Source organism: Lipotes vexillifer, unplaced genomic scaffold, assembly GCF_000442215.2.
Source record: "Lipotes vexillifer unplaced genomic scaffold, Lipotes_vexillifer_v1.1 scaffold37, whole genome shotgun sequence".
NCBI lineage: Eukaryota > Metazoa > Chordata > Mammalia > Artiodactyla > Lipotidae > Lipotes > Lipotes vexillifer.
The window spans coordinates 1,918,877-1,933,397 of NW_006791811.1; the positions used below are offsets into that span (position 1 = coordinate 1,918,877).

General features: G+C 38.7%; 1 protein-coding gene across 1 annotated transcript in view; it reads right to left on the reverse strand.

The window, feature by feature from the left end:
- The window catches only part of FNDC3B (fibronectin type III domain containing 3B), a 357,728-nt gene that overhangs the window by 80,399 nt on the left and 262,808 nt on the right, over positions 1-14,521 (reverse strand). The window contains exon 9 of the mRNA XM_007464712.1: positions 10,735-10,794. Within this exon, the coding sequence (XP_007464774.1) occupies positions 10,735-10,794 (60 nt within the window). The remainder of the gene's footprint in view (positions 1-10,734; positions 10,795-14,521) is intronic.

A 14,521-nucleotide genomic window follows, 5' to 3' on the forward strand; every position in this document is an offset into this window, starting at 1 on the left:
AAAGAGCCTGCCAAGGACTAGCAGACCGCAGTTAGTTATCTGGGGAGAGCTGGACTCAGTCAAGTTCGTTCTTTCTTTTCAATGAGATTCTTGGAGTCACAAATCCATACTTATCGGGCTAGAGAAACACGAGAGAAGGAGGCTCCTGACAGCCAGGTTGGGAGGATGACAGTAGGAATGAAGGAACCTGATAGCACAAGTAAAAATCTGGGGTACTTGAGGATGGACAGTTGTACGGGTCGGCAGGAGTTAGTGCCCTTGTCTTTAAACTCAGAGAATGTTATAGTTTGTCTAAATGAGGAGTCAATGCTCTGCACTTGTAAAAAGTCTGTCTGCAAAGGAAACAAGATCTATTTTACGTGGCAATATAAATGTGCTGCACTCAGTACCTAAAACTTGACATGATGTCTAAGTACCTCATGATTACATCTGTCAATTCAAATTGTTCAGTAAACAGATAGCAACTAATAACTGTAATAACTACCTGCTATGCTTTTACCAGTAATTTTCACAGAAAAGTCTCTGTAAATGACGTTACATTTTGAAGAATGTTGCAATCATGTTTCTCACATGATGGTGATGTGTTTTCTCTAAATACCACGATGTGACAGGAAGATCTGTGGAGTAGGACGAGTGTCCTAAGTTAAATATATCAGCAAACAATTCAGTTCTTTTAGCATTTATACCAGCAAAGAGGAATACACTTTTCTAAGGATATAACTAATCTTGTGTTGGGTTTGCACATTTGTTTCAGTTTAAGTACCAACTAAATGTGTATGGAACAGGTGCTCCAAAAATTTCAGAAATTTGCCTCCCCCTTCCTCCAGCAGGTCTGTAACATACCAGGAGCTGCAATTTCTAGTCAATAACACCTATTTCATGAATGGACCTAGAGTCTGTCATGCAGAGTGAAATAAGTCAGAAAGAGAAAAACAAATATCGTATGCTAACACATATATATGGAACCAAAAAAAAAAATGGTTCTGAGGAACCTAGGTGCAGGACAGGAATAAAGACACAGACGTAGAGAATGGACTTGAGGACACGGGGAGGGGGAAGGGTAAGCTGGGAGGAAGTGAGAGAGTGGCATGGACATATATACACTACGAAATATAAAATAGCTAGCTAGTGGGAAGCAGCTGCATAGCACAGGGAGATCAGCTCGGTGCTTTGTGACCACCTAGAGGAGTGGGGTAGGGAGGGTGGGAGGGAGACGCAAGAGGGAGGGGATATGGGGATATAAGTGTACGTATAGCTTATTCACTTTGTTATAAAGCAGAAACTAACACACCATTGTAAAGCAATTATACTCCAATAAAGATGTTAAAAAAAAATAAAATAACACCTATTTCATAACTCCACACTGAGCTGGTCCACCACATATTTTTGGAATTGTTTCATCACATAATTTTTCTGGGAAATGTTATTACATGATATCATCTCTCGGCAACCTCTTTGCCAAATTGTTTATGACAATGACTGGAAAACGGCCTCAAATTCTGCATTGAAATTGCTATCCATTCCAACACTCAAATTCCTGATTATCCTATCATTGATAAAAATATAAATTCTTGACTCCCATAGTAAAATGATTGTTTCAATGCGACTATTAATTATAAAACTACCAATTAAAAGAGGAATATGCGGGCTTCCCGGGTGGCGCAGTGGTTGAGGGTCCGCCTGTCCATGCAGGGGGCGTGGGTTCATGCCCCGGTCCAGGAGGATCCCACGTGCGGCGGAGCGGCTGGGCCCGTGAGCCATGGCCGCTGCGCCTGCGCGTCTGGAGCCTGTGCTCCACGGAAGGAGAGGCCGTGGCAGTGAGAGGCCCGCATACCGCAAAAAAAAAAAAAAAAAAAAAAAAAAAAGAGGAATATGCTTTTCTTTGTATGTGTATAAATAAATGAATATATAAATGTTTGTGATTGTAAAGTTACATACTTATGCCTAAGTATTATAAAACAGAATGTTATTTATTTGTATGTATGTATGTGTTGGATTTTTCTCATTCCTCTCTCTTCCTCAACACACATACACACACACACACACACACACACACACACACACACACACACACGAGATTCTGCATTGGTGGCGTCATTCCATAACAAAATACCCTATATGGAAACACTGAATAAATACACTTTGACAATTACAAATTGATTCCTTTTAAACATTCAACCAACATTAAACCAAAAAAAGCAATCTGTGTAAGAACTGGGTAACTAATATAAAAGTGATGACTTTAATAAAAATAACCCAGGACCCAACACCTAAATTTTTTAAATCAACATAATAGAGGAATTATTGATGAATTACTTTCCTCAATCACTAGGAGAAAAAAAAAAGTGGTTGGATAGATGTGGAGCAATGACACGAAAATACATACCAAAAAGTGAGGAAAATAATCTTTAAAACCTGAAATGTCTCAGGATACAATTTTCAATGTGGAATTTGGACTAAAGGGCATAGCAAGCACCAATCTGAACAGCTACAGACACATAACCTATAGCACCATCTCAAGGATGCCACTGGTCTCTTAATAAATTATTCCCAATAACAGTGAGGTGATGGCAAGTAGAATTCAAGAACTATTCTTGCCTAGGAACTGACACCAAGCACTATACAGTTTAATGACAGAACTCCATGACTGAGAGGCTGCTACTTTAAAAAATGGTTGTGTATCTGACTGGTGAACTCTGACAATACTCACTAACGTGAGGGAGGAAAAAACTGAAAATGAGAAAAAAAATTCCATAAAGATATCAAGCAAACAATGTGAAGGGGATGAAATCAGAATAGCAAAACCAAAAGCAACAAGAAAGGAGCCCTAGGTGAGATGTCAGTACCTGAGCTGAGAAAGAAACCTTTCACTCTACGGAAGAGTGATTTGAACAGAGACTTTTGCAGGCCTTTGTCAAAATGTGCACTATTAACAACTAGAAGGAGAATACAGCCTGCCTGGCACTGCTAAAAGAAACATCTGTTTTTATCATTGGCTCTCCAGACTTCCTATAAGGCGACACTTTCTAAATTGGTAATGTACAAATAAATGAAAACGGTAATAAATATAATTGTTCATTTTGCAGCTGTACAGTAATGGAATTCGTTTGGAGCTTCTGTTGTGGAAAAGTTAGGAAATATTTCCATGTAGCTTTTTGAGGCCTTATAGGCGACTATTAAATTTAAAATTATATTTGGGGCTACTGCGATGATAAAAGCTTACATTCCTGGAACTAAGATTTTGAGAATGTTAACTGCATCATAAAAAGAGATTTTTGCTCGGCTTTTTTCAGCTCCAATTATGATATATCTTTATCTCAATAAAATAATGAGTGGTATGGTCAAACTTCATCATGAAGTGGTCGGATAGCTGTGGAGCAATGACACGAAAATACATACCAAAAAGTGAGGAAAATAATCTTTTTACTTTTAGTGTGGAAAATCTGCAACCACTTTAGAAAAACAAAACAAACAAAACAACATTTATGGGTGTTACAGATTTATAATAGATTTGCACATATATTTCATTTGCTCTCACACCATCTTTCTGAGGCTGGTATCGTTATTATCCTCATTTTATGAATGAGAAAACAAGGACATTGAAGCTTACATGGCTTGCCTAATCACATACCCTCAGTAAGTGCCTGAGTCATTAATACCAAATTCCAAGGTCTGCCTACTTGTCATCAAGGTGCCTCCCAAAGCAATTCAAGGCAGAAGAGACTGACTCTACGTAGGGGCTGGAAGTGTTAAGAGTATTCTCTAGCTTGAAAAATGAAAGGCTGTATAAGGAAAGGGAATGAATGATCTATATGGACTGTGGAATAGCCAGAGCAAAGTAACTACAATTGGGACTGTATGTAGACATTTTTCTTAGGAAAGAATTTTTAAAAAATACTAAAAGCGATGTGTTCTGGAAGATGGCGCAATAGAAGGACCTATGCTCACTCTCTCTTGAGAGAGCACCGGAATCACAAGTAACTGCTGAACAATCATCAACAGGAAGACACTGGAACTCACCAAAAAAGATACCCTACATCCAAAGACAAAGGAGAAGTCGCAATGAGATGGTAGGAGGGGTGCAATCACAATAAAGTCATAACCGCTGGGTGGGTGACTCACAAACTGGAGAACAATTATACCACAGAAGTCCACCCACTAGAGTGAAGGTTCTGAGCCCCATGTCAGGCTTCCCAAGCTGGGGGTGTGGCAATGGGAGGAGGAATTCCCAGAGAATCAGACTTTGAAGGCTATAGGGATTTCATTACAGGACTTCAACAGGACTGGGGGAAAGAGAGACTCCACTCTTGGAGGGCACACGCAAAGGAGTGTGTGCATCAGGACCCAGGGGAAAGGAGTAGTGACTCCACAGGAGACTGAACAAGACTTACCTGCTAGTGTTGGAGGGCATCCTGCAGAGGTGGGGGGCAGCTGTGGCTCAGCGTGGGGACAAGGACACCGGCAGCAGTTCTGGGAAGTACTCCTTGGTGTGAGCCCTCCCAGAGTCCACCATTAGCCCCACCACAGGACCTGAAGACTCCAGTGCTGGGTCACCTCAGGCCAAACAACCAACAGGGAGGGAACTTAGCCCCACCCATCAGCAGACAAGTGGATTAAAGTTTCACTGAGCCCTGCCTGCCAGAGCAACACCCAGCTCTACCCACCACCAGTCCCTCCCAGCAGGAAGCTTGCACAAGCCCTTAGATAGCCTCATCCACCAGAGGGCAGACAGCAGAAGCAAGAAGAACTACAATCCTGCAGCCTGTGGAACAAAAACCACACTGAAAGACAGACAAAATGAAAAGGCAGGGGACTATGTATCAGATGAAGGAACAAGATAAAACCCAGAAAAACAACTAAATGAAGTGGAGATAGGCAACCTTCCAGAAAAAAGAATTCAGAATAATGATAGTGAAGATGATCCAGGACCTAGGAAAAAGAATGGAGGCAAAGATTGAGAAGATGTCAGAAATGTTTAACAAAGACCTAGAAGAATTAAAGAACAAACAAACAGAGATGAACAATACAATAACTGAAATGAAAAATACACTAGAAGGAATGAATAGCAGAATAACTGAGGCAGAAGAACGGATAAATGACCTGGAAAACAGAATGGTGGAATTCACTGCCATGGAACAGAATAAAGAAAAAAGAATGAAAAGAAATGAAGACAGCCTAAGAGACCTCTGGGACCACATTAAACACACCAACATTCACATCTATAATGTGTCCCAGAAGAAGAAAAGAGAAAGGACCTGAGAAAATATTTGAAGAGATTATAGTCAAAAACATCCCTAACACGGAAAAGCAAACAGCCACCCAAGTCCAGGAAGCGCAGAGAGTCCCACGCAGGATAAACCCATGGAGAAACAGGCCGAGACACAAAGCAATCAAACTGACAAAAATTAAAGACAAAGAAAAATTATTAAAAGCAACAAGGGAAAAATGACAAATAACATACAAGGGAGCTCCCATAAGGTTAATGGGTGATTTCTCAGCAGAAACACTACAAGCCAGAAGGGAGTGGCATGATATATTTAAAGTGATGAAAGGGAAGAACATACAACCAATTACTCTACCAGCAAGGATCTCATTCAGATTCAACGGAGAAATCAAAAGCTTCACAGACAAGCAAAAGCTAAGAGAATTCAGCACCACCAAACCAGCTCTACAACAAATGCTAAAGGAACTTCTCTAAGTGGGAAACACAAGAGAAGAAAAGGACCTACAAAAACAAACCCAAAACAATTAAGAAAATGGTAATAGGAACATACATATCGATAATTACCTTAAACGTGAATGGATTAAATGTTCCAACCAAAAATAAGACCCATAGATGTGCTGTCTACAAGAGACCCACTTCAGACCTGGGGACACATACAGACTGAAAGTGAGGGGATGGAAAAAGATATTCCATGCAAATGGAAATCAAAAGAAAGCTGGAGTAGCAATACTCATATCAGATAAAATAGACTTTAAAATAAAGAATGTTACAAGAGACAAGGAAGGACACGACATAATGATCAAGGGATCAATCCAAGAAGATATAACAATTATAAATACATACACACCCAACCTAGGAGTACCTCAATACATAAGGCAACTGCTAACAGCTACAAAAGAGGAAATCGACAGTAACACAGTAACAGTGGGGGAATTTAACACCTCACTGATACCAATGGACAGATCATCAAGACACAAAATTAATAAGGAAACTCAAGCTTTAAATGACACAACAGACCAGTATAGATTTAACTGATATTTATAGGACATTCCATCCGAAAACAACAAAATACACTTTCTTCTCAAGTGCACACAGAACATTCTCCAGGATAGATCACATCTTGGGTCACAAATCAAGCATTGGTAAATTTAAGACAACTGAAATCATATCAAGCATCTTTTCTGACCACAATGCTGTGAGATTAGAAATAAATTACAGGGGAAAAAACGTAAAAAACACAAACACATGGAGGCTAAACAATGTGTTACTAAATAACCAAGAAATCACTGAAGAAATCAAAGAGGAAATAAAAATACTTAGAGACAAATGACAAGGAAAACACGATGATCTAAAACCTATGGGATGCAGCAAAAGCAGTTCTAAGAGGGAAGTTTATAGCAATACAATCCTACCTCAAGAAACAAGAAAAATCTCAAATAAACAATTAAATGTAATCCCTATCAAATTACCAATGGCATTTTTTTACAGAACTAGAACAAAAAAACCTTAAAATTTGTATGGAGACACAAAAGACCCCAAATAGCCAAAGCAATCTTGAGGGAAAAAAAATGGAGGTGTAGGAATCATACTCCCTGACGTCAGACTATACTACAAAGCTACAGTAATCAAGACAATATGGTACTGGCACAAAAACAGAAATACAGATCAAGGGAACAGGATAGAAAGCCCAGAGATAAACCCACACAGCTATGGTCAACTAATCTATGACAAAGGAGGTAAGGATATACAATGGAGAAAAGACAGTCTCTTCAATAAACGGTGATGGGAAAACTGGACAGCTACATGTAGAAGAATGAAATTAGAACACTCCGTAATACCATACACAAAAATAAACCCAAAATGGATTAAAGACCTAAATGTAAGACCGGACACTATAAAACTCTTAGAAGTAAACATAGGAAGAACACTCTTTGACATAAATCACAGCAAGATCTTTTTTGACTCACCCCCTAGAGTAACGGAAATAAAAACAAAAATAAACAAATGGGACGTAATGAAACTTAAAAGCTTTTGCACAGCAAAGGAAACTAAAGGAAACTCAGAATGGGAGAAAATATTTGCAAACAAATCGACGGACAAAGGACTAATGTCCAAAATACATAAACAGCTCATGCAGCTCAATATAAAAGAAACAAACAACCCAATCAAGAAACGGGCAGAAGACCTAAATAGACATTTCTCCAAAAAAGACATACAAATGGCCAAGAAGCACATTAAACCTGCTCAATACCACTAATTATTAGAGAAATGCAAATCAAAACTACAATGAGGTATCACCTCACACCAGTTAGAATGGGTATCATCAGAAACTCTACAAACAGCAAATGCTGGAGAGGGTGTGGAGAAAAGGGAACCCTCTTGCACTGTTGGTGGGAATGTAAATTGATACAGCCACTATGGAGAACAGTATGGAGATTCCTTAAAAAACTAAAAATAGAATTACCGTATGACCTAGCAATCCCACTACTGGGCATACACCCAGAGAAAACCATAATTCAAAAAGATACACATACAACAATGTTCATTGCAGCACTATTTATAAGAGCCAGACATGGAAGCAACCTAAATGTCCATCAACAGATGACTTGTGGCATATATGTACAATGGAATATTACTCAGCCATAAAAAGGAATGAAATTGAGTTATCTGTAGTCAGGTGTGGACCTAGAATCTGTCATACAGAGGGAAGTCAGAAAGAGAAAAACAAATACCGTTGGCTAATGCATATATATGACATTTAAAAAAGTGGTACTGATAAACCTAGTGGCAGGGCAGTAATAAAGATGCACATGTGGAGAACGGAGTTGAGGGTACAGGGGTGAAGGGGAAGCTTGGATGAAGTGAGAGAGTAGCACTGACATATATACACTACCAAATGTAAAATGGATGGCTAGTGGGAAGCAGCCGCATAGCACAGGGAGATCAGCTTGGTGCTTTGTGACGACCTAGAGGGGTGGGAATAGGGAGGGTGGGGGGAGGGAGGCTCAAGAGGGAGGGGATATGGGGATATATGTATACATATAGCTGATTCACTTTGTTGTACAGTAGAAACTAACACAACATTGTAAAGCATTTATACTCCAATAAAGATGTGGAAAAAACAAAAAACAAAAAGACACATGCACCTCGATGTTCACTGCAGCACTATTTACGATAGCCAGGTCATGGAAGCAACCTAAATGCCCATCGACAGATGAATGGATAAAGAAGATGTGGTGCATATATACAATGGAATATTACTCAGCCATAAAAAGGAACGAAATTGGGTCATTTGTAGAGATGTGGATGGATCTAGAGACTGTCATACAGAGTGAAGTAAGTCAGAAAGAGAAAAACAAATATATTAATTCATATATGTGGAATCTAGAAAAATGGTACAGATGAACAGGTGTGCAAGGCAGAAACAGACACAGATGTAGAGAACAAACGTATGGACACCACGGGGGGAAAGTGGCGGGGTGGTGGTGGTGGTATGAATTGGGAGATTGGGATTGACATGTATACACTGATGTGTATAAAATAGATAACTCATGAGAACCTGCTGTATAAAAAAGTAAAGAGATCAGGATCAACGAGATGGAGAATTCTCCATCTCTCTGGCCAGCAGAGCACTAGACCAAGTAACAGCTGGTGGTGCCTTAGGCTCTTTATGTGTGGTGTCACACAAGTGTCAAATATGTCACAAGGGTGGGATCCCTGATGTGTTAGGAGGAAGTCTTGGATCCAAGGCCTCTAGATGGTAACTACCTCATGCTCCTATGTCTTTTGGGGAATCCATTAATTATTCCTTTTATCTGCCCAGAAGTATAAGGTGTTCATAAGATACGTAAAAAGAATTAATGAGCAAGTATTCTCAAGTTTACCCTTTGTAAGAGGCGTTGGAAAGATACAAAGGGCAACACAACAGATAGGACAGTAAAGAAAGGGCAGACTGTGACATTTAAAATTTTTTAAAAAGTTATTGTCAACTCATGGATGAGCAGAAAATAAAGTAAACCTTTAGTAAAGCAGTGACAGTGAACATTAAAAGAGAAAAAAGGAAACACATGTTAACAATGTCTAATGGAGAACATTTACAGGACTACCTATATGGCGTTACATTTTCTGGTTTGTTGTTAAATCGACCATTTCAAAGAATGGTTAAACTATTATCATCTCAGCTTCACAAGTTATACAAATCTTTTTGTTTGTACAGACGGTGTGAAAAGTTCAATATGTTTGGGTTAAAGCTAATTCACTCAAAATCCAAAAGTTTTGATTCAAATAGGAAAAGATGGTTGCAACAGAGTTCATCTAAACAAAACAATAATAGCTAAGCAGATATACACTTTATGACTGAATGTAGAAACCTTGCTCTTTTATGTATTGCTTTAAACATAGGTTTAAACACTTGTGCAGCTAATAAGATATTATAATCTAAACACACCCCTACTTTCCTTACTTTTGTTACCGAGAAAATTGTGGCATGGATCCTCTGTGATTGACCAAAGTTAAAACAGTCAATTGATGGGCAGAACCAGACTAGACCTCAAGCTGCCTAATAATTAACATATGCTCTTCCTGCTAGGCTACCCTGCCTCTACTCCACCACAAAGGGAACGTGTGGTGTGAATTAACCTTTGGAAAGTGTAATAAAGGGTATGTGCTTGATGGTTGCAATTTTATTACATAATCTTGATATACACATATATAATTGAAGAAAGGAGAATTTGTTGTTGTTCACCCTATTAGATAAAATGAGAATTTCTGATCAAATTAAAAATTAAATAAAATGAAAGTTTAAATTAAAATGAAAATTTAAACGATATTATGGATCACATTCAGATTAAAAAATCTGCCTGTTTGCAGATGGATGTATGGATGTATCTTTGAGTAATCAGATGAGCTCTGTAAACATTTAGATGATACTTTCGTCCTCGCAGGTCTGTGGTTGGCCGGGTCTCTCCCTGAGATCAGCTAGCCCTGCCTTCCAGAGCAGTCATGGTAGAGAGTTCAGACTCGGTAGCAAACTATCTGAGTTGTTTTGGAAAACTGCATTAGCTCTTGCTAGAGATAATTTTGATATTTGCATTACTTATTTCAAAACGTATTGCCTTTTAGGTCCAAACTTGAAACATGGGAAGGACTTTATTTAGTCATATTGGCTGAACATATAGTTTACATGGAAGGACTATAATAACTGATATACCCATGGTAAAAAATGATTGCTTTATAGAAAAAAATATTAAACCACGCATTCCAACGGATCTTAGGAGACTATGTAAAATAAAAATTACTTCGCAAAAATAATTTTAAAATTCTGTTCAGGGTATCATCTACTTTTCTATTACCAGAAGCACATCTGTGGACTCCCAATCTCCATGCTCTCAAGTGTAGGACATCAAGGAATGGCCGATGAGCAAAGGTACTGACACTTTTAGTTAGGCAAGTGCTGTTAACCAAACACTTTTAAAAAGTGTATTTAGCAATCTGAATTCCCCAGTACTCACCTCACATGATAATCGGTTGCTGGCCTAAGATCTTTCAGGTTACATTCTAATTCTTCTCCGCTGCAAAGAAAAATCATTTCTTAGTCAATGATACCAGTTTCAAAAATAAAACAGGTTTTGGATTTGGGTCTCATAGTCAGGTACCAATAGCGATTCAGAACTATTATTTCTACTTCCACCTTCAGTCAGAAATAAACTCTCCTGCTTGGTATTATCACTTTTCTGGACTAGCAAATGAGATTCCTTGAAATGGTGTCATTCTGGATCTTGAAACTGGCAAGGCTAACTTATGAATAAAATTCCAAAATATCTTTTACCACTTCTTCAAAATGACTACATAAAAGTAAGTAAATAAGGAAGCAAGCTGAACAGAAAGATACCTAGATAAACGTTAAGTGTAAATAACAGCACCAGCTGTCAACTGAAGGTGGCTCCCAGACTTGTCCTGGCAAGAACCCCAATAGCTTCAACTTCTCAACTCTCTTCAAGAAACCTCAATCAACTTCCCTCACCTATCAATACTAATAAACAGCTCTCTTACAGATGCATGCCAATAAATAGCTCTCTTACACAAAATAAAACCATTTATTTGACCACAAGCTGCAGGAGAACCTTGACTTAATCATGAGGAAACAACCAACATCCCAGAAAATACGTAATGTTCCCATTAAGAAAATTTTTAAAGGTGAGAGGGGTGTGTGTGGACATAACTGTATTCTTCACAAATGTCAGTATCTACCCAGCCACAAAAAAGAATGAAATTCTGCCATGTGTAACAACACTGATGGACCTAGAGGGTATTGTGCTTAGTGAAGTAAGTCAGACAAAGACAAACACTGTATGCTATCACTTATATGTGGTATCTAAAAAATAAAACAGACAAATGAATATAACAAAACAGAAACAGTCTCACAGATATAGAGAACAAACTAGTGGGTACCAGTGGGGAGAGCAAACTGGGAGGGGGCAAGATATGGGTAGGGGATTGAGAAGTACAAACTACTATGTATAAAGTAAATAAGCTATAAGGATGTAATGCACAGCACAGGGAATACAGCCGATATTTTATAATAACTTTATTTATATTTTAAAATAAATTAATTAATTAATTTTTGATGGTGTTGGGTCTTCGTTGCTGCACGCGGGCTTCCTCTAGTTGCAGCGAGTGGGGGCTACTCTTCGTTGCGGTGCGCAGGTTCTCACTGCGGTGGCTTCTCTTGTTGAGGATCATGGGCTCTAGGCGCGCGGGCTTCAGTAGCTGTAGCACGCGGGCTCAGTAGTTGTGGCATGCGGGCTCTAGAGCGCAGGCTCAGTAGCTGTGGCACACGGGCTTAGCTGCTCCGCGGCATGGGGGATCTTCACGGACCAGGGTTCAAAGCCGTGTCCCCTGCATTGGCAGGCGGATTCTTAACTAGTGCGCCACCAGGGAAAGCCTATAATAACTTTAAATGGAGTGTAATCTATGAAAATTTTGAATCACTATGTAGCATACCTGAAACTAATACTGTATGTCAACTATATTTCAAATAAATAAATAAGATTTTTTAAAAAAAGCATTGGATAATTCCCAAACGATTTAATCACAGTGAGGCCACCAAACACTGTTGCTTCCCAATGTGCTGGAAGAGGAAGTACATAGAACTACCTTGATGAAAGCCTCCCCACAAATGTTAAATCTGCATCTGATCAAGCTCCAGAACTAACTATCCATTTATAAGAAATATGGGGGAGGAAGATTAAGTTAAAGGATACCACAAATTCAGGTTGGTAAAAAAAGTGATTCACTTTTTGCAACTGATCAAGAATTTTTAAAAAGGTGGGAGATACACCTGAAAACTATAATGTATGCCAACTATATGTCAATAAAAATTTTTTTAAATTAAATTTTAAAATATAAAGTAGCTATTCCATTTCCAAAAAAAAAAAAAGGATGAAAGGGAGACTATCCTAGATTTAAATAGATTTATGAGACCTAACAACCCCAGGCAATGAGTAAACTTCATCTGGTGTCCCAGAAGAAGAAATCAATATTAAAACACATTTTTGAGACAACTGGGAAAATCTGAATATGACCAAGGTATGAAATGATGCCAGGTATTATTGTCAGTTTTCCCAGATGTTAATGACATTGCAGTTATGTAAAAAAATATCTATGTTGATCCATACTGAACTATGTAGGAGTAACTGATGTGTTATCTGTGAGTTGCTACCAAATGCTACAATAACAACAACAACAACAATAATAGTAATAAAGGGGATATGATGCAAATGTGGCAAAATCTTAATAATTGTTAAATCTGAGTGATGGTTATCTGGGGGTTCATTGTAGTATTTTCTCTATGTTTCTGTATGTTTGCAATTTAGCCATAATTTTAAAAAAATTTTAAAGTTATTGCCCTGCTAGTGATATTTAACACTTTTGTTTTTGAAAAAGTATGTATATATGTCAGTTTTCATTATTAAAGCAGAAGATTGGGAAAAAAATAGTCAGTGTCATAAAGGACAATGAAATACTGTGGAAGTGTTCCAAATTAAAGAAGGCTACAGAGACATGACAACTAACTGCTGTATCTGACCCTAGAATGGATCTTGTCCTACAAGGGGAAGAAAAATGCTACCGCAGACATTATTTAATCAACTGACAAAACTGGAATGTGGACGATAGACTGGATAAAAGTATGGTATTGATGTAAAGTCATGAAGTAATGGCATTGTAGCTATTTAAGAAAATATCTTAGGAAACACACTTCAGTATTTAGCAGTAAAGGACCATGATGTATAAAACTAGTAGGAAAAAATACAGATTAAGAGGAGAGAAAAGGCAAGAGAGAAAATCAAATAGTAAAGCAAATAGGGTAAAAAGTTAATAATATGTGAATCTGGGTAAAGGATATGCACATATTCCTTGATCTCTATTTCTGCAACATTTATAAGTTTGAAATTATTCAAATAAAAATACTTTTTTAAAGTTGCACACTGGAGGCCAATGTCCACACCCTGCATGCAGTTCTGTTGTTTGACTTGCAGTTTATCTTTGAAGTTTTTTTGAATTTGCTGCATTAGTTTAACATTATGAAGGTTTACATAATAATTCAGATTCTTAGCATTTCCTTTAAAAAAAATTCCAAGGAATCAGCAAATCTAGGCCTACATTCCCTTATGCAACAACCTACTTTAGGTGACTGGCAGCTGCTCCTTTCTCGAAGACAGGAGTGTTCCCGTTCACCGTTCATTCCCAAGCTTCGTACTTTCTCACTTACGTTACCTGCCTGCCTCACTGGGCACTTGGGACTCTAGCTCCTGCGACCAATGACCATCATGCATTGACAGAATCTAACTGTTTCTTGGTGGGCTGGGGGAAATGGTGCTCTATATTTTGCTAAGGTCACTACCAATTCCGACTTTTCGAAACAGAACCCAATGGTTGTGAGCCAGAGCAAGGGGTTAGGATTACATTCTAAGTACAGTGAAGAAGCACTGCAGTGTTCTCACAGGGTGGGGGACTTGGCCTGACCTCTGTTTTTGCAGCGTGGAGGCTGGGTGGGAGCAGAGCAAGAGTGGATGCTGGAGGAGCCTGAGGAGACCCTTGTAGGGGTCCAGGAAGAGAGGACAGAGCCCTACGGGGCGGCAACAGGGGAGAGTGACTAAAGGGCTTCCCTCTGTCTGTCTCTCTTTCCCCGTTTTCTTTGTCCAGAAAAAGACAAGTCCCTGGAGCAAGTTAAGAATTAGGAATGGGGCTAGGGAGATGCGAGGTCTGCAGCAGGGCAACAGAAGAGAAAAGCATCGG